Genomic DNA, 21820 nt, shown 5'->3' with positions numbered 1-21820 from the left:
TTCTGAACATTTAAGCCCCAAATACAAGGACAAACATGTATATAAAAGAAACATTACTAAAGCTTAAACCATACATCAAACACCACACACTAGTAGAAGGAGACTTCAACACCCCATTCTGACCAGTGGACAGATCTTCCAGACTGAAACTTAACAGAGAAATAAGGGATCTAATAGATGTTATTACTCAAATGACTCAAATGGACTTAATAGACATGTTCTGTAGAACATTCCACCCATACACAAGAGAATAAACCTTCTTCTCAGCATCTCATGGAACCTTCTCTAAAACTGACCATATCCTCGGTCACAAAGCAAATCTCAAAAGATACAAAAAAATTGGAATAACCTCCTGTATTTTACCAGATCACCATGGCTTAAAGTTATATTTTAACAAAACAAAAATTACAGAAAGCCCACAAACTCATGGAAACAACAATGCTCAACTGAATCACCAATGGGTCAAGGAAGAAATAAAGAAAGAAATTAAAGATTTCCTAGAATTCAATGAAAATGAATGTACAACAAAATACCCAAACTTATGCGACACTATGAAAGCAGTGTTAAGAGAAAAATTCATAGCACTAAATGCCCACATAAAGAAGTTGGAGAAATCTCACACTAGCGACTTGACAGCACACCTTAAAAGCTCTAGAACAAAAAGAAGTAAACTCACCCAGGGAATAGACGCCAGGAAATGATCAAATTGAGGGCTGAAATCAATAAAATAGAAACAAAAAGAACAATACAAAGAATCAATGAAACAAAGAGTTGGTTCTTTGAGAAAATCAACAAGACAGACAAACCCTTATCCAAACTAACTAAAAGGCAGAGAGAAAACATCCAAATTAAGAAAATCAGAAATGAAAAGGGAGACATAACAACAGATAATGAGGAAATCCAGAGAATCATCAGGTCATACTTCAAAAACCCGTACTCCACAAAACTGGAAAATCTAAAAGAAATGAATAATTTTCTAGATAGGTACAACATATCCAAATTAAACTGAGATCAGATAAATGATTTAAATAGACTTATAACCCCTAAGGAAATAGAAACAGTCATTAAAAGTCTCCCAACCAAAAAAAAAAAAAAAAAAAAAAAAAAATCCCAGGACCAGGTGGTTTCAGTGCAGAATTCTACCAGAATTTCAAAGATGAGCTAATACCAATGCTATTCAAATTCTTCCACATAATATAAACAGAAGGAACATTACCAAACTCCTTTTATGAGTCTACAGTTACTTTGATACGCAAACCACACAGAGATGCAACTAAAAAAGATAATTACAGACCAATCTCCCTCATGAACATTGATGCAAAAATACTCAGTAAAATACTGGTAAACCGAATCCAAGAACACATCAAAAAAATCATCCACCATGATCAAGTAGGCTTCATCCCAGAGATGCAGGGATGGTTCAACCTATGAAAATCTGCCAATGTAATACACCATATGAATAAACTAAAAGAAAAAAAAAACCACATGATCATCTCATTAGATGCTGAAAAGCCTTCAATAAAATCCAACACCCCTTCATGATAAAGGTCTTGGAGAGATCAGGAATCAAAGAACATACCTAAACATAATAAAAGAAATTTACAGCAAGCCAACAGCCAACATCAAATTAAATGGAGAGAAACTCAAAGCGATTCCAATAAAATCAGGAACAAAACAAGGCTGTCTATTATCTCCCTATCTATTCAATATAGTACTTGAAGTTCTAGCTAGAGCAATAAGACAACAAAAGGAAATCAAAGGGATAGAAATTGGAAAGAAAGAAAGAAGTCAAACTTTTGCTATGTGCAGGTGATATGATAGTGTACATAAGTGACCTCAAAAATTCTACCAGGGAACTCATACAACTGATAAACACCTTTAGTAATGTGGCAATGATACAAGATTAACTCAAAAAAAAAAAAATCAGTAGCCCTCCTATATACAAATGATAAATGGGCTGAAAAAGAAATCAGAGAAACATTGCCCTTTACAATAGCCACAAATAACATAAAATACCTTGGGGTAACTCTAAGCATGTGGAAGACCTATATGACAAGAACTTTAAGTCTCTGAGAAAGAAATTGAAGAAGATATCAGGAAATGGAAAGATCTCCCATGCTCATGGATAGGTAGGATTAACATAGTAAAAATGGCAATCTTATCAAAAGCACTCTACAGATTCAATGCAATCCCCATCAAAATCCCAATACAATTCTTCACAGACCTGAAAAGAACAATACTCAACTTCATATGGAAAAACAAAAACCCAGGATAGCTAAAACAATCCTATACAATAAAGCAACCTCTGGAGGCATTACCATCTCTGACCTCACGCTCTACTATAGAGCTATTCTAATAAAAACAGCTTGGTACTGGCATAAAAACTGACATGTGGACTAATGGAATTTAACTGAAGACCCTGACATTAATTCACACACATATGAACACCTGATTTTTTAATGAAGAAGCCAGAACTATACAATGGAAAAAAAGAAGGCATCTTCAACAAATGGTGCTGGCATAACTGGACTTCAACATGTAGAAGGCTACAAATAGATCCATATCTGTCACCATGCACAAAACTTAAATCCAAGTGGATCAAAGACCTCAACATAAATCCAGTTACTCTGAACCTAATAGAAGAGAAAGTAGGAAGTAGTCTTGAACGCATTGGCACAGGAGTCCACTTCCTAAATATAACACCAGCAGCACAGACACTGAGAGCAATAATTAATAAATGGGACCTCCTGAAACTGAAAAGCTTCTGGAAGGCTAAGGACACTGTCAACAAGACAAAATGAAAGCCTACAAGAACGGGAAAAGAGCTTCACCACATCTGACAGAGGGCTGATCTCCAAAATATATAAAGAATTCAAGAAACTAAACATCAAAACACCAAACAATTCTAGTAAAAAATGGGCTACAGACTAAACAGAATTCTTAACAGAAGAATCTCAAATGTCTGAAAGGCATTTAAGGAATTGCTCAACATTCTTAGCCATCAGGGAAATGCAAATCAAAATGACTCTGAGCTACCATCTTACACCTGTCAGAATGGCTAAGATCAAAAACACTGATGACAGCTTATGTTGGAGAGGATGCAGAGCAAGGGGAACACTCTTCCACTCTTTTTTTTTTTTTTTGGTTTTTCGAGACAGGGTTTCTCTGTGTAGCTTTGCGCCTTTCCTGGGACTCACTTGGTAGCCCAGGCTGGCCTCGAACTCACAGAGATCCGCCTGGCTCTGCCTCCCGAGTGCTGGGATTAAAGGCGTGCGCCACCACCGCCCGGCTACTCTTCCACTCTTGGTGAGAGTGCAAATTTGTACAGCCACTTTGGAAATCAGTATGGTGGTTTCTCAGAAAATTGAGAATCAATCTTCCTCAACACCCAGCTATACTACTCTTGGGCATATACCCAAGGAATACTCAATCATACCACAAGGATTCATTCTCAACTATGTTCATAGCAGCAATATTTATAATAGCCAGAACCTGGAAACAACCTAGATGTCCCTCAACCAAAGAATGGATAAAGAAAATGTGGTACATATACACAATGGAGTACTACTCAGCAGAGAAAAAAACAATGACATCATGAAATTTGCAGGCAAATGGAATAAACTAGAAAATATCATCCTGAGTGAGGTAACTCAGACTCAGAAGGCCAAACATGGTATGTACTCACTCATAAGTGGATACTAGATGTAAAGCAAAGGATAACCAGAGCACAACCCACAGCTCCAGAGAAGCTAGCTAACAAGCAGGACCCTAAGAGGTACGCATAGATCACCCTGGGAAGGAGAAATAGATGAGATCCCAATGAGTAAACTGGCGATGAGGGGGGCAATGGAGGGTAGGGGGTGGGGGATGAGAACACAAGGGAATGGGATGGTTGAGCTGGAGCAGGGATGGAGTGGGAGAGCAATGAAAGAGATATCATTATAGAGGCATCCATCATGGGGATAGGGAGGAACTGAGTACTATGGAAGTTCCCAGGAATCTACAAGGATGACCCCAGATTAGACTACTAGCAATAGTGGAGAGGGTGCCTGAACTGGCTTACCCCAGTAATCAGATCAGTGAATACCCTAACTGTCATCATAGAGCCTTCATCCAGTAACTGATGGAAGCAGATGCAGAGATCCACAGTCAAGCACCAGGCCGAGCTCCAGGAGTCCAGTCAAAGAGAGGGAAGAGGAATTCTATGAACAAGGAGCATCAAGATCATGATGGGAAAACCTACAGAGACAACCAAGATGTGGGACTGGAGCCTCCATGGGACTGGACTAGGCCCTTTGCGTAAGACAGTTGTGTAGCCTGATCTGCTTAAGAGGCCCCCTCGGCAGAAGGATCAGGATCCATCCCTGGTGTATGAGCTGGCTTTCTGGAGCCTATTATGTATGGTGGGACACCTTGCACAGCCTTGATGCAGGGGAAGGGGCTTTGACCTGCACCTACTGAATACCAGGCTCTGCTGACTCCCCATGGGAGGCCTTACCTTTTTGGAGGAGGGATTGGTGGGGTGGGTTGAGGAGGGGAGGCTGGAAGGGTGGGACGAGGGAAGAGAGAGGAATCTGTGGTTGGTAGGTAAAATGAATAAAAAATTCCTTAATTAAAAAAAAAGGGAAGTCAAGATATATTTGACTGTCTGCTAAAGATGACACAATAGGACAATTGTGTGATGAAAATGAAAGTCAGAGAAGGGAAAATTGACAAGCCCTCAGAGCTGAGCAAAACCGAGAAGGGGTGGAATTTAATGACAAGCTGAGCACTCTTTTCTTCTAGACTACATGGTAAGAAATGAAAGACGGAAGTACAGGAAGGAAGAAACACATACAATGAGTGGTCTTTCACCTACTATGAAGAAGTGTGCTGTGCCTATGAGTGACACTACACATTGCAGCAGGAAGAAGGTCAGAGTACCTTCCAGTAGCTGTTTTCTTTACACCTTGTCATTGCTGTCATGCTCCCAAGGGTTTTCTCCATTTTGACTACTTCAACCATTGTTGTTTTTCAGTAGGAAAATTATAAGGAAAAGTCCAGACAGCTAACATAGAAAAGGCATTCCTTAAAGATGTTTTTCTTCCCAATAAAAAGCACATGTCAGGAAAGGGACTTTAGGAAGAAAAATATGATCTGTTCTTTTTTATATCTGTTTCCTTCCAACTAAATGATGCCACATCTTAGACATCTTTATCTAGAGGTTCTGAATATACCAAATGGCTAGTTCAATTCACTGATTATACACAAAACTTATAAATAAGTTCTGAAACATAATTTCTCCTCTCATTTTTTTGTCTACTAAAAAATGAGTCATTAGATTGCTTTGAAACATGAGTGCCTGACATACTATTCAAAGAACTTCTCAGTTATAAATAAATAAAGGAGCTAAATATAAACTATCCCCATACCTCTCACAGATGACTGGGAAGGCTGAGTCAAAATTTTGACATCCAATGCATTGTTGATACTGTCTTCCAAAGCAGCACAATAACCATCCACAACATTGGTAACAGTGTCCTTCAAAGTCCCCAGATTATGGAAAACCTGAAGAGCTGTTCCAACTTGAGTTGGATTCTGAAACACAGTTGAAATGGGGGTGAAAACAGATATGAATAGGAAATAAGAAAAACCAATATAAATCTTAAGAAAAAAAATCAAAAACTTTAACTGGCACTTTAGCAGTGACTACTGTATTTCCAGGTTAACAAAGGTAAGGGTAAAGGCAGTTTGGGGCAAGTTTTATTTATATACATATATTGTTGTGCCATAACGTCTTGATAGAACATTTAGTTTGAAATGATATTCATTTACTTTTCTTCTTGTTCAATGAAAACAATCAATCTCAAACCCATTTCCTGTTATTTTTTAAGGCTTACTGTGATTTACCTCTTTGTCTACCCCCCCTCGTGTGTGTGTGTGTGTGTGTGTGTGTGTGTGTGTGTGTGTGTGTACACTCATGCAGGGTGTAGTATAATTTTATAGTAATGCCAGTAGATTTCAGAAGTAATTTGTGAAATTATTTGTTAATTTAGTTTGGAATAAAAACTAATGAGATAATTTAATTTATAGATACTGAGTCATGTTGAATGATAAAGTAATTTGAATGAAGCATTTTAGGTCCTGAGTTCACACACACATGGGATGGGGTGGTGTAGAAGCATAAGTAAATCACAGTAAGCCTTTAAAAAAACAAAAAAAAAATGTGTTTGAGATTTATTTTTTTCATTGAGTAAGAAAAAAAGCAAATGAATATTATTTCAAATTAAGTGTTCTATCATGAAGATACGGCACAACATTTAAAGTATGAATTTCCTGTATGTAATGACTGGAGTCTCGATTTCCAGATATCTGAGTGAGCATGGCAGCTCACCTGTAATTTCAGCTTCCCAGGATGGAAATGGGGGATTCCTAGAGCAAGTGTAAAGAGCCAGCAAGACTAGACATAGCAGTAAGTTTTGAGTGTGACTGAGAGATCCAGCCTGAATGAATAAGGTGCAAGAACATGAAGAATAATGTCCTGACATCAGCCTTTGGGCTTCTACATCATACACATCATACACATCACTACATACTTGTGCATCCACACACAGGTACACTCTCAATACATGTGTGTACACAGTCACATGAAGCATACATCATAACTTCAAATATTGTTAGCACCTCTGAACTGTCTCTGGTTACCCAAATTGTACCCCTCCAAATATTATCACGATCATAACTTTTGATACAAGATTAATTCTGTTTGTCACCTTGACATTACATGATTTTTTAATCTGGCTCTCTTTGCTCACTGTCTTATGTGTGGAATGCTTTTGTGTTATTTCATGTAACAGAAGTTGATTCATGTTTATTGCTGTTTAGTAATGTCTGCCTATTCTATTGTGGACATACATTTGAGTTGTTTCAATTGCAGGCATTATAATTAATACTAGGATAAACATTTGGACACTCAACACTTGGTTAATAAATACACAGAGGTGTCTCTGCTGTGTGAAAGCAGAGTGGAGTCACAAGGCACTGCAAGTTTGTGTTAAGAGACAAGGTATACTTCCCAAAGACACTGCAAAAGCTGCAGATACCCCATCAGCTTATCCACAACCAGACAGCCATGCGCTAATGTAGTCACTGCTCTCTATAAGCACTATGGTTGTCACTGTCTGTTCTGTAATAGCTAGGGAAGCTGCTTTTGCCATGCATGGTAGGCATTTGGTTTTGTTTTTTGGTTTTTTTTTTTGGTTTTTTTGGTGTGCATATAAAATATATATTCCTTATTGCCCATTGTTTAACTGGTTGTTTTATTTTCATTTATGTATTTGTATAAACTATATATTTTAGGTTTAATCACTCTGATAATTGTTTTTATTGTAAAATGTCCTCTCTTATGAAATCTTTTAAGGACAATAAATTCTTAGTCTGAAGAAGTCTTTCATTAAATGAAAAGAAATTACTAATCTGAATGCATTCTCTACAGTTAGCACTTTGGGCATCTTATTTTTTGAATATTTCTTATTTGTTAAAAGTTCCATACATTTATACTGATTAGTATTCCACTGCTACCTCCCTCCAGCTCCCTCCAGTGCTCCTCATCTTCACTCCCTCCCAGCTCCATGTCCTCTTTTTAGCTTTTTATTATTAATAACTCTGAGTCCCTACAGTACTACCAACATGCACAGGGGTATGTGGCCCTCTGTCCAGGGCATGAGCATCCTACAACATGCACATGGGTACGTGGCCCTCTGTCCAGGCATGAGTATCCTACAAGCAGCCACATCATCAAATGAGAGTGAGTTCCTCTCCCCCAGTAGTAATCAAGGGCTAATAGCTCCTCTGATAGCAGTTAAATTAATAGAAATGATAAAGTCTCAACAAAGGGCATTGTAAAACTACTTGGAAGAGTGGAACAGTGTAGGAAGTATGAACTGTACTAGTAATACTGAATTATAAACCTAAAAACAATTAAAATGATAGCTTTTATTGTATTTATTTACTGCAATTAAAAATTTAGTGTACATGTTGGTTTGTGGGAGTCAAATTTTTCTTGGGAGAATCAAAGAAGAGGGAGGCTGGATATGTTGATTTAGAATAAAATTATTGTGAATGTCTTAGTTAGGGTTTCTATTGCTGTGAAGAGACACCATTGACCAAGGAAACTCTTATAAAGGAAAACATTTCATTGAGGCTGGCTTATAGTCTCAGAGGTTTAGTCCATTATCATCATGGCGGATGGGATGCAGGCAGACATGGAGCGAGAGAAGGAGCTGAGAGTTCTACATTTGATCCACAGGTAGCAGAAGGAGTCTCTGTGCCATACAGGCAAAACTGGAGCTTATAAGACCTCAAAGCCCACCACCACAGTGACACACTTCCTCCAACAAGGTCACACCTATTCCAACTAGCCCACATTTCCTAAGAGTGTCATTCTCTTTGGCCAAAAAACTCTCTCCTCAACTCTCTCCTCAAAATTTAGCCATCTGAATTATTAGCCTAGCTTCAAAATGCTTTTACTGTCCAACTCTTTAATTTGTTGTAAGTTAATCCTGGTTCATGATATTTATATACATCTCAGAATTGGCCTAGCAATTTCTGTTTTTAAAAAACCTGGGATTATATCAGTGAAATTAGAATTGACATCTGTGTCATGATGGACTCTCCAACTCATGAAGATAGTATTTCTATTTATTTATTTATGTCTTCATTACGTTCTTTCAATAATGTTGGGAAGTTTTCAATGAAGAACACATACATGCTTTCTCATTTATAAAACTAAGAATTAAATGGTTTTAACATTGTAACTTTACATTTTTGTGTGCTGTTAGCATATTAAAAGTGATTTTTATATATTAAAATTGCAACCTAACAAGCTTTCTCCAATTAATTTTTTTGTTTGTCTTGTTCTTTTGTTTTTTGAGACAGGGTTTCTCCATTTAGCCCTGGCTGTTTTGGATTTCACTCTATAGAGCTGGCCTCGAACTCTGTAATTAATTTTAGCAGCTTATCTGTCACTGTTTTAGTTTTTCTATATGCAGAGTCATGATATCTCTGAATAATTTTATTAGTTAATCTTCCTTTGTTTTACTGGTTTTTCTTAATACAGATCTTCAGTTGATTGTGAGTAAAATATATTACACAATCTTTCTGTCATTCCTAATCTTAGGTGAAAAACATTTTTTATCACAGTTTTTGGCGATACCACTGATCAGAATGAATTTTTATTTCTGGTTCACTGGGAGTATTCTAGATCACAGACTAATTTTATTTTGGGCCCACTAAGATGATAGTCTTCCTTTTGTTTAAGAGACCACACTGCACCTCTGGAAGAAAGACATCTTAGTCAGTGTCAACTGTCAGTTTCTGATCTCCTTGCTCACATTTGCTAGCACTGTGAGGCTCAGTGTTGTACAGCAATGATGAAGAGAGATACAGATAGTAGCTTTTCTTCTTGTAACGTCCTTACTTTGTTATCAGCATTATCCTCCCTCGTGAGAGAAGTGGTCATACTCCAGTGTGGTGATACTTTATTTGTGCACCCCAATAAAGCTTATCTGAGGCTCAGAGAAAAAAGCCAGCCACTATATTAAACACAGAGGTCAGGCAGGGGTAGCACATGCCTTTTATCCTAGCATTTGGGAGGAAGAGATCCATCCAGATCTCTGTGAGTTCAAGGCCCCACTGGAAACAGAGCCAGGCATGGTGGCACATGCCTTTAATCCCAGGGGTCTGGAGGTGTGTACAGATAGACAGGAAGTGATGTAGCTGGGCAGAGAGAGGAAGTAAGAGGGCAGGGACAGAAAAGCATATAGGCGTGGGTATACATACAGGAAATAGGTCTCTTTGGAAGCTGTCCTATTCCTCTGATCTCTTGGTTTTTACTCCAATATCTGGCTCTGGGTTTTTTTATTTATAAGACTGTTTAGCAATTCATCTTACACTCCACTTTCCTCAGCTCTTGGATAGGGTTTATATAATGCTGGCTTATTTGTTCCTTAGATTTTGAAAGTCTTGACATTGAAGTTATATGCCCTTGTAGTTTTCTCAGCAGGAAGGTTTATGATAAATTCAATCTTGGTAACAGAAGAATAAGTACTTAGACCCAATCTTCCTAGCCTTATTTTGTAGGGTTGTCTTCCTAGAATTTGACAACTTTATCTAGATTTTTAAATCTATTGGAGAAAAGTTAAACCTAATGTTTTCCAATATCTTTTTAGATTGTTGGATGTGCTGTCAGCCCATTGGTTCTTGCATCTTTCTCTGTCCCTCAACAGCTCTTGGAGTGTTTATCAATATAATTTATTAATCTTATCAAACAACTAATTGTACACTTTGATGATTCTATTATTAGCTTTCCCTAATTCTGTTTCACAGGCTCTAGAGTAAGGCAGACATCATAAGTCAAGCTCTGACATTAAATAGCCGAAACCAAAGGCAAATTACATGACCTCTTTAAGAGTTTCTTTGTTTGCATAATACAGAAGTAACAACACCAACTTAATGGGCAAATTATATATACAACTTGGTTTGTTATTACACTCCTCATGAGATTGCTAAAAGAGGTTGAAAACACACACACACATACACACACACACACACACACACACACACACGGATGGACGGAGAGTGGGGAAAGAGGGGAGAGACAGAGGTAGAGGCAGTATCTTTGTGCTGCCAGGGCTAATCTCAGCTCTTGAACTCAGTCAATCCTGCCCCCACCTCCTGAGTAGCTGGGATTACATGTACATGCTAGTAGAACACCTGAAATAACATCATTTACCTTTACCTTGATATAGTAGCAACATGCTATGGTGGATAGAGTGTGCGCTTTTAAAGTTAGATGGCCTTGAGATGGAATCATAGCTCTACAGTAGATAAGTTATGTGACTTTGAGCAAACTATTCCATCATTCATCAAACTTTATGGTATTTATATAATTCACATTTAAGAGTACTAAGGGAAGGTTCTGTATTTGTTTTGATCACTACTATACTCTTAACACCTAACTCATGTGCTATATGGACAGATATTGGGAATTACCATCTGAATATGTAAAAGAATAAGTAGGCTTATATAATTTGGTTTGTTATTACACTCCTCATGAGATTGCTAAAGGAGGCTGAAGTAACACACATTTCTTGGACTGACAGAATATAGGAATAATAAAAAGTATTGGCTCTCTGGTCATTTATTAATATCTCCAAACCTCTAAGAATTCTAAGACTAGCATTTATTTCTATTCCTAATGCATTTCTTCCGCCCCCTTGGTTTCAAGGCAGCATCTCACTCTGTATCTTAGGCCAGCCTTGAACTCACAGAAATCCTCCTCCCTCAGTCTCCTGAGTGCTAGAATTACAGGCATGGGACATAATATCTAGCTCCAAGGAATTTTTCTTATCATCTTTTCTTTAATTACTGATATAAGTAGGATATTCATCAGAACTATTTGGGTAACCCTGAGAAAGTCAGCTTGTTCCTGTGTCTCAAACTTAAAAATGATGAAGACAGATGACAGAAAAAGATTCCCAAAGTTAGCTGAAGATTATTTGAAAAAAAGAATGTAGTCAATAGACTCTAAGTCTAAAATTCTTTGACTTAGCCTGGGCGAGATGAGGTCTGTTTATTTATTCTATGCAGTTATTCAGATGACTCTGGTACAGTCTACCAGTTGACAACTTAGTGGTGAAGAATTTGATTACAAGTGTTTGCCAGACTCTGAAAGAAAGTTATTCATTCAGATGGTGGTAAATAAAAACAGAATCTACAAAGAAAAGACCACAAGGGCCCTCAGTGAAGACTTAGAAAGCAGTGTGGTAGTTTGAATAAGAATGGCTGCCATAGGCTCATAAATTTCACTGGTTAGGGAGTGGCATTAGGAGGTGTGCCCTTGTTGGAGGAAACGTGTCACTAGGGGTGGGCTATGGGGTTTCAAATACTCATGCTAGGCCCAGTGTCCCTCTCTTCTTGCTACCTGCTGATCTAGATGTCGAACTCTCAGCTCCTTCTCCAGCACCATGCCTGCATGTATGCATCCTGCCATGAAAATAACGGATAAACCTCTGAAACAGTAAGACAGCCCCAATTAAATGTTTTTCTTTATAAGAGTTGCCATGGTCATGGTGTCTTTTCACAGCAAAAGAATGCTAAGAAAAGCAATAAACAGACTAACTCTATGGCCTGGACTATAGTACATGAAATGATGATAATAAAAAGTCCCTGAAATGCCCAAGAGTCTTGTCACAGATAACCTTAATGAGTATTCAGTGATTTTTAAAGTTTCTTGTTTAGTAAAAGAAAACCATTGTTTTTCTAAATACTATAATCTATATTGTTTGAAGACAGTTAAAGAATCAACTGGCCTTGACAAATAACCACTAAAAAGAAGAAAAAAGGAGAAGTAAAAATAGACTGAGCTAGAGAGGTGCAATGATAATTCTAAGCTGTGGCTTAGAAAGTGGTCTCTATAGGTCCACATACAAAGGTTTTGTCCCCCAGGGGGTGATAGGGGAACTGCTGAAGACCTATAAGAACACTTTAGTGTCCTTAGGTCATCAAAGGCATGCCTTCAAGAGGGGTATGGGGCTGCAGTCAGTCTCTGTCTTGACTCTCTCCTTCTTTCCCACTTCCTTCTCATCACCTTTCCCTTTTTCTGCCTCATGGCTAAAGATGTAAGCCCTCACTATGACAGGTACTCTTGCCATGATGTGTCACCTACATCACATAAATAAATAAACAGGCCCAACAATCGTGGACCTGAATCCCTAGACCAACAGCTAAAATAAATGTCTTTTTATAAGGAACCTGTACCAGTTATCTTGTGCTAATGTGAAACTGACTAATTCAAGAATATAATGAACAGAACAGAGGGAGAGACTTGAAATATTAAAGAAAATAGATGCCAACTGTGATGGCTAATCTTTGTTGTCAACTTGACTACACATGGAATTAATGAAAACCTGTGAGAGGTTTTTCTTGGTTGGATTATTTGAGGTGAAACCCCACCCTAAAACCAGATCACTACAGATCAGAAGATCCAACCTAAATACAGTCCACATCTTTTGGTGGCAGCCCACATAAAAGGATATGAAAGAAGGAAGCTTTTGTTTTTTGCTTGCTTGCCCTTACTCTGGCTAGCAAGTACATCTGTCCTGTTCCTAAGACATCCCTTCACTGGTGTTAGAAACTACTTTTCAGGATTCCAATACAGACTGAAAACCAGCAGCCCTCTAGGACCAGCAGCCATTTGGGACTCTTGAGACATCCAGTCTTATTGACTCAACAACTACCAGGTCCTTGGCCTTTCAGCAAGTGTTAGACTACTCTGACAAGAGCCTGTGAGTCACTCTAATAAATGTCATGTATATATTAGTTCATTCAATCAATTCTGTTCCTTTAGAGAACCCTGAGAACCGTGACCTAATATATCAACTACAACTGATAAGAGGGAAGGGAGAATCCAGGCTGTAAAGAAAGAAACAGAAAAGGGAGAATCAAAGGATGGATCATTTGAGTGAGAAGGTGAGAGTCAGGAAGAGGGAAGTCAAAAAGCTACTACTAAGGAATTATTTCCTTACACATCAGTACATGTAAAATGCCAGTGGTGTCATCTTTGTTGGAAATATGAATGCTTCTGGGATGTATAATCATAGCAAAGTAGTCTGGGTAGCAAATGAGATTGAAGAATAAAATATACACATTGGAAACCAGAAGCCACACTGGGAATGAGTATCAGAAACACTGTGAACAAACATATCAAAATGGGATGGTGGACTACTCTAGACATACCTTGAATTACAACATTAGAATATTTGAAAATGCAAATTTGTCTAGCTATGAAGAATATTTGAAAATGCAAATTTGTCTAGCAATGATTCAAGTGAAGATCATATTCTACAATATTGAGTATTTGCACCCTTTTCCCATCATCTTGTCTTATCATAGACAAATACCACATATTTTGACCACTAACTCTGGCTAAGCCCTTATTAGCAAATTTCAGGCTTCTATCCCATTCATTTATAAAAAACGAAAGGACAGAAAAAGATGCACTCTATTGCTTTCTTAAAAGATAACGGTTTTATTAGTCTTCCATAAGAACTAACTATGACGTGCTGGTGGTGCTGTGCAAGATACTGAGAATAAAATAATGCTGCACTCTCTGACCTTTCGATATTTTGGTCTGATTGGAAATAAGAACAGGTAAGCCAGCAATTAGGATGTGCTGAAAAATATCTTTTATGAATTAATGTTTATGAGCTGTGCAAGAAAAGAGAATTCTTAGCAATATAAAAAAATACTATTCATTGGCCATTCTCTTTTCTTTTTTAAACTTATTTTCTAATCAAAGAAAAACTTGAGTTTTCTTTAAGAGCCCAAACCAGCCGGGCGGTGGTGGCGCACGCCTTTAATCCCAGCACTTGGGAGGCAGAGCCAGGCGGATTTCTGTGAGTTCGAGGCCAGCCTGGTCTCCAAAGCGAGTTCCAGGAAAGGCGCAAAGCTACACAGAGAAACCCTGTCTTGAAAAAAAAAAAAAAAAAAAAAAAAAGAGCCCAAACCAATGGTTATTTGTAGAGAGATGTTACAGTTTGTAAAAGGCACCAACTTTAAAACTGCAAATTCTCGCATCTTTGCTTTGCCATGTATAATCTTTGTTGCCCCAAGCTTTCTCTCAACTCCTCTATTCCCTGGCTCCCTTGTATTTGACTAAGGGATCACAGCAACCATCTTAATATTTTTTTAAGGATAAATAGGTATTTTGTAAAGGCACCCAAAGTAATTCTAGTCCAGGTGTTTATTAGTGTACTATAATGGAACAATCATCATTTTCAAAGTGGCTTATTTGGGTTTTCTATCCTTATAATGAATACTGCACAATTTTTGTATGTGTGAGAAGAAGAATATTTGGTCTTTATAGAGCAGGGTCTAAAACTATGAAGAGGAAGATCTAAAGTGCATTACTGAGGAAAACCAGGTTTTTATATGTGACTTAAGTATGATGTCAACAGTGGTTCTCAGCTTCAGAATTTTAAATCACTAGGAATGTTTCCTTTAAATGTGTAGATTTCTTCTGCAAACCAAAAAATAGAGTTGAAATTTTACTTCCCACTCTAAAAAAAAAAATTTAAGTCAAATGCTTAAACGTAAAACCTGAAAATATAAAATTCCTAGATGAAAAACTTAGAGAAAAGCTTTATGACAATGCATATAACAGTGATTTCTTGGAAATGTCATCTAAGCACAAGCAGCGAAAGCAAAAAGGATTCATTGACCTAAAAACCTGTGTAACACAAGCAAGCAGCAGAGTAGGCTAAGGGACCAACATAAGAAGAGCAAACTACATACCTGGTAAACAAGTTAGTATCAGAATACCTAAAAAAGTCCTACTGTTCAACAGCAGCTACAGCAACATGCCAATTAAATGCAAAAAGGACTAAGAATTAAACAAAGAAGATACACAAATGACCAGTATGCAGTTATAGAAATTAAAATAATAATCATAAGTTTCCTTTACCTGCTAGGTTGGCCTCTATCAAAACGAAAGAAAGTAACAAGTATTGGTGACTTTCAGCACAATTGTAATCTTGTACTGTTATCGGACCTCCTATTTCCCCATCCTCCTAAATCCTGACAACCTCCATTCTTCTTTCCATTTCTGTGTCTATGAATTTGATTGTTCTGGGTTCCTCACACAAGTAGAATCATGTAGTATTTGCCTCTTTATAACTGGCTTACTTCTTAGAACTTAATATACTCAAGGTTCATCAATAATAGATAGAATAGAGATGTTCTTTAAATGTTACAGTTATTGATAAAAGGTCACTACCATGTTCTTATTTATAATTTGGATGGGAATTGACAAAACCCTTACATTGTTGCTCCTTTTGAACTGCCTGTTTTGTATATCCATTTTCTGGCTGTCTAAGAACAGTTAAGATTTCTTTGTTACCTCACAGCCCCTTCCCAACTCCCTCACTATCTTTACCAAGGCAGGTGGGCTGTCCTCACTGCAGTAAGTCAACCTGACCTATAACAACAGTAGACTTCAATAGCACACAGCCTCTTCAGTCTGAAGTGTTCACAGTCTTTAAAGGAGCTTTCCCATCCACTGATTTTGTCATCACCAACAGGGAAAGTAGATACTGCAAGGAGGCAGGCCAGACTCTCACGCCATTCCCTTTCTACACACTAGATTCACCAACTGACTCAGCAGCTCCACAGGCTGCAATTCTGCAGAGTTAAATAAACAGACTGTGGCAACTGTAAGAGCTCTCAAAACAAACATAAACTACTTTAAAATACTATATTGCAGGACCTCTACCTCTAGCAGAGGGATATTGACAGTTAAAAAATGCTATGCTCAAAGGAAATAAATTCCTACCTAAAAGTAACAATATCTTCAAGACAAGTCTCTTTATATGAGATACACAATATTCCAAATTTTTCTACAATTGTCACTGTGACTTTCAATGAATCAAGTGATCTTATAGGAAATTTCCCAACTTTATAAAATAGTATGTCAAGATGGAGAAAAGACCATGTAATAAACTAGAAAAGAGAATATATAACTATGAAAACTGGACTATAATCTCCTCAGAAACATTTCCAAATGTGGTCAATCATTTTCTTTATTAAGCTGAAACTATTTCTCTTACTTTGGAAATAAGTATGATGCAATTTCTTCTTTCTCAACCTCTCCACAGTTGACATGGGAGAAAAAGTCTCAGAAAAACACAGAAGTACACTTGTTTAAGATCTCCACAAAACTTACCAAATCAGAAACACTGTAACTAATGTGACAGGGAGCACAGTAATGCAACAGAGACAGCAAAACACAACAAAGGCTGTCCTATGACACAGAAGCAACATTCCACTGTTTACCAAGCTATAGAGTGATATGGAAGACTGTTCTACACATAAACAGCACTGAATCAAGGCTGGCAGGGCTTCAAAAGCTTTCTATAGTGGAATTTAGAAATGAAAATAATGAAAGAATTTGATTTCATTGGAATTAAAACAAAAATATCATAACCATACAAGTCTAGAAGTACATAATGGATGATATCCTTATTTACATTAAATCTATAAAACATGAAGGCTGGAGAGATGGCTCAGGGGTTAAGGACACGCTGCTCTTAGAGAGGACTTGGGTGCAGCTCCCAGCACCCACATGGTGGCTCACAACCAACTGTGATTTCAGTTCCAAGGGATCTGAAGTCCCCTCTTGACACCCTCCAGACATGCATGTGGTATGCATGTATGTACACGCATGCGTGCGCGTGCGCACGCGCGTGCGCACACACACACACAGATAAATAATAAATAAAAAAACTGTTGAAGTTTTATTTATGTATTAAGTAATCTTTGTACTATTAAAGCATATCAAACACATCTTAGATTTTTCTCTAATAATAATTCTTTAGAAGTGTTCTTTCTAGTACTTCATATGTAGGAGAAGAGTGACACAGTGAAGGAAAGACGAGGAAGAATATAGACTACTGTTCGCAAAGGCCACTCTACCACGTGAATCGGTTCAGGAAGTTCTGACACTGCAGCTGATCTCAACTGATTTTAAGTAGAAAAGCAGGCAGAGATTAAGAAATTATACTTGCAAAGTAATTTATTAGGAGGAAAGCTGCAGAACTAAAACATTTCCTTAAAGTTTAACACTGCATTTCACATGAGACAAAAGTCAGGAACTGGAAACTCTGTAAAGAGCAGAGGAGGGAGGAAGATAAGGCAGGAAGACAGGACAGGGAGGTGACAAAAAGTGGGAAACAGACAGATGGTCAACATGTCCTAACTTCCCTGGGATCCCCCTCACACAGAGGTTATAGTTAGAAAAATGCTGTGATAACTCAAGCTAAGCTTGACAGTGGCCCCCTTTCACATAAGACAGCCTTACTGCTGGGGAAAAAAACAAACAAACAACAACAACAACAAAAAAAACCTGCAGCACTTAACTGTTCTGTTTTATAAAAAAAGGATGCACAATGTTTCCAAGTTTTTTCTTTTCTGTTCTATTCTTTTAGCCAGCACACCTTTGATCCCAGCACTCGGGAGGCAGTAGCAGGCAGATCTCTGTGAGTTCAAGGCCAGCCTGGTCTACAAAGTAAGTTCCAGGACAGCCAAGGATACACAGAGACACCCCCCCCCCCGCCCCCGCAGACAAAAAAAAAAAAAAAAGAAGGATGTACATCTAAAAGATTACAGGTAAAGTTTCAACCACTCCTGAGGGAAGACTATTTAATAAATTTAGGCTGATATTCAAGTAATGCTAATAAATACAGCAATTCATTCATACATAATATTTAAGGAATCAAAATTCCATACTCTATGTATGAAAAACAGCTAATAAATTTACAGCACACTATACCTAAGTGGATATTAAGCCAAAATATTTAGGGTATCTTATAGTATCTGTGTGCATATGCTCTAAAAGGACATACACACCTGACACTTTCTCTGGCATTGCTAATCTGCACAGCACTGAAAACTTAATGGAGCATATTGCAAGATTATAAGCACTGAAGGAAAGGGAGTCTCTTTAAATAAAGAAATTTAAAACCAAGAATCACATCAGCTACTTTGTTTGTGATTCTGAGTTCATAGTAGCATTTCTGACTCAGGAGCATGCAGCCCATTAACCCTTGACACATATTTCCCAGCCAACCTAATAGGGCTATCTCACAGCCTGTCAACAGCTAGCAGGCAGCAGAGTATAGCCCAAATATCACTGAGATACTAAGAAAGATCTATCTACCAGATCTATCCATGATCTATCTACCAGAAATCAACCTTATTTGAGCATTTATTTTAAAGAGAGACAAAAAAAAAAAAATGGGTGGAGAATATATAAGACAAATAAAGAAACAAGAGAAAGACAGAAAAACCAAAGATGAACATGAATTTAAAAAAGAAAATTCTACAGGAAGAGATGCAATAACACCCAGGCAGTCTAAGAAAATGAGAAAGAGAAGAGAGCTAGAAAAGGAAAAAATGGGTCATTTTAACTTCTATATTTTTTTACCTAGTAAGTCTGAAGAATATATCTATAAGAATCTATATAATCAGTCATTAAATAAAAGATTTTGGTTTGTTTGAGACATGTAGCCCAGGCTGGCCTTGAACTCAAAATTATCCTGCATAGCTTCTCAAGGGCTAAGACTGTGTACACCCAGTTCAAATAAAAGTTTTTAAGATGATTTGAAATATAGTCAATAATAAAATGAATCTCTCTCTATATTTTATTTTATTTTATTTTATTTTTATGTGCATTTGTGTTTTTGCCATGGGTGTTGGGGTCCCCTGAAACTGGAGTTTCAGACAATTGTGAGCTGCCATGTGGGTGCTGGGAATTGAACTCGGGTCCTCTGGAAGAAGGGTCAGCACTCTTAACCCCTGAGCCATCTCTCCAGCCCAATAAAATGAATTTCATAGAGAAAAATAATCATGACAAATTAAGGTAGCAAATCCACACAAGGCTCTTACTGTCTTATAAAATTTTAAGTTAAATACATAAGCAGAGGTTACTTTAGAAATAAAGTAATACAGTTAGACCTCTAATTCATGTGTTTAACATATTCAGATTTAATCAACTACAGATTGATAATACTATAAAAAAGATGTGTGTCTATAATTGAACATGGACAGATGTTTTTCATGTCATTATTCTCTAAACAATATGAAGTACAATTATTTACACAGTATTTATATTGAGTCATGTACCAGTAATCTAGACTTGTTAAAGCATAGAGGAGAAAGTTAAATGTCAGTGCTATTGCACTGTATGTCAGGAGCCAAGTGCTCAGAGTTTCAGTATTTTCCCTAAGTCCTCTAACAGACCCCAAAGAACACCAACAAATGACTATATGATATCACAATTCTAGCTACTCTGTTTTTCTGAAGGTATTTATTACAAATGTCATTAGCTATTGTCCAGATGCATTTATCCCTCCTTCCTTCCGTTCCTCCAGTCTCACTAGTAAACACCTCTAGAAGCATCTGTTTGTATTGTTCAAATCCTCCTTGACATCCTCCTGACAGCTGGAGTTATCATGTAGCAGAAACATGGTCGGTGAGATATAAGAACATGTCTGCTAAAACAGTTTTGGGAAAAGGCTTTTATAGCACTGTCATCTTGACTGGCAGCTAGCAATGTCCCACTCTGACATCCTCAACACAGACTTACAGCCTAGAGGTAACAGCTATCCTGTAATCACAATGAGACACTAGCAAAAGGACAATACAGATAATGAAACAGGGAGAAAAACTGTCGGAGAGATGAAGCAATGCCAGCACCCCTACACACACACACACACACACACACACACACACACACACACACACTACCTTTTTAAACCCCTACTAAGCTAGCTCACTATTACAGCTCTAGCTATTTAATCCAGGACAGAATTGAGGAAGGCAGGGAGAAAGGTTTTAGGCAAGAATCAGTAGTAGGTGTTCAAACAATCAGCAGAAAGACTGACAAGAAATTAAATATTCTCAAGATGACAAAAATATCAAAAAGGTGACAATGATGTGATTCAGGGGAAGAAAAACAACCTTTCTGAATAAAAGGTATCTGAACACCTATATCTCTTTACAGAAAAATAATGAATTTCGTACTTCACCAAAAAAAATGAAGACAGCAAGATAAAATTATCTAACTTAAGAAACCACAAGATAAAAATTATAGAGTCTGAAAAAAATGAAGTCTTTAATTTTGGGATACAGAAAATGTTCTTTTCTTATATATAAAAGAAAACATTGAGAATCTGGACTTTATCAAAACTGAAGTTTACTTTTCAAAAAAACAATGACAAGGCATGGTGGTAGGTAACACTACTACTAACAGGCAAAGAACCATAAGCCCACGTCCATCAACCTATCAGCACACACGATTAATAATACACAGACTATGGCTATTTAAAAAATAGGTTTATTCCTAAAGAAGTATGAAACACAATGACACATCATACTATGAGAGTAATGAGATACACAATATTATCTTTTCCTTTATTTTATTATGATAAATTTTTAGTAAAATGCAAGTCTACTGAGATTTGTAATTGCCTGTGCTGGTGACAAAAGGAGGTACTGACTATAAACAGGCATATAAACATATAAACAGAAAGCAGACTTTCTGTGGTTTGTGTAATATTCTAAAACTAGGTTGTAAAACTACATAAACTCAGCTGGGGTGGTGGTGGCACACACCTTTAATCCAAGCAGAAGGCAGAGGCAGGTGGTTCGCTTAGTTCAAGGCCAACCTGTTCTACAGAGTGAGCTCCAGGACAGTCAGGGCTACACAGAGAAACCCCATCTGGAAAAAAAACTAAAAACCAAAAACTAACCAAGCAAACAAACAAACACCCACCCAAAATGTGGTGAGCCACAGGAATATGAAATAGAAGTCCAGCTGTATATTATAAGCTATACCTTGACCAGACCAAGGGACAGTCGAGTGGGAAGCCAATCAGCAGGGTCTATCGGTGTTATGCTGCTTAATATTCAGTTGTGCCTTGGATAAATTCCCTGTGCTCATAATTCTCCTAAAATGTGTCTCTGTGTGTGAATCTCCAGTTCAAAGCACCTGGATAGTCACATAGACAGAACCTTCTGCTCTGAGCTCCAGGCTCCCTCTTTAGCATTTGTTTTGGGTATCTGCCTTTTGCAAATACCCTCCTTGAGCTACTTCCTAAGATAGAGTCAACCCCAAAGAAAGCCTTAAAAGACAACCAAGGAACAGATAGCTACCAGGCCATCTGTTAGATGCCTGAACACAGCCAACCCCCCCAACCTCACCTCCCCCACCCTCCCACCCTCCCAC

The 21820-nt window shown here is 37.6% G+C and overlaps 1 protein-coding gene across 2 annotated transcripts in view; it reads right to left on the bottom strand.

Moving 5' to 3' along the window:
- Cog5 (component of oligomeric golgi complex 5) overlaps window positions 1–21820 on the bottom strand; it is a 334097-nt gene that overhangs the window by 158567 nt on the left and 153710 nt on the right. For both annotated transcript variants that reach the window (XR_009382819.1, XM_059279446.1), the window contains exon 8: window positions 5412–5577. Coding sequence is in view for 1 of the 2 variants with exons in the window: in XM_059279446.1 (XP_059135429.1) it covers window positions 5412–5577 (166 nt within the window). In the remaining variant the exon portion in view is untranslated. The remainder of the gene's footprint in view (window positions 1–5411; window positions 5578–21820) is intronic.

Source organism: Peromyscus eremicus, chromosome 14, assembly GCF_949786415.1.
Source record: "Peromyscus eremicus chromosome 14, PerEre_H2_v1, whole genome shotgun sequence".
Taxonomy (NCBI): Eukaryota; Metazoa; Chordata; class Mammalia; order Rodentia; family Cricetidae; genus Peromyscus; species Peromyscus eremicus.
This window is presented reverse-complemented; position numbering and strand designations above follow the sequence as displayed.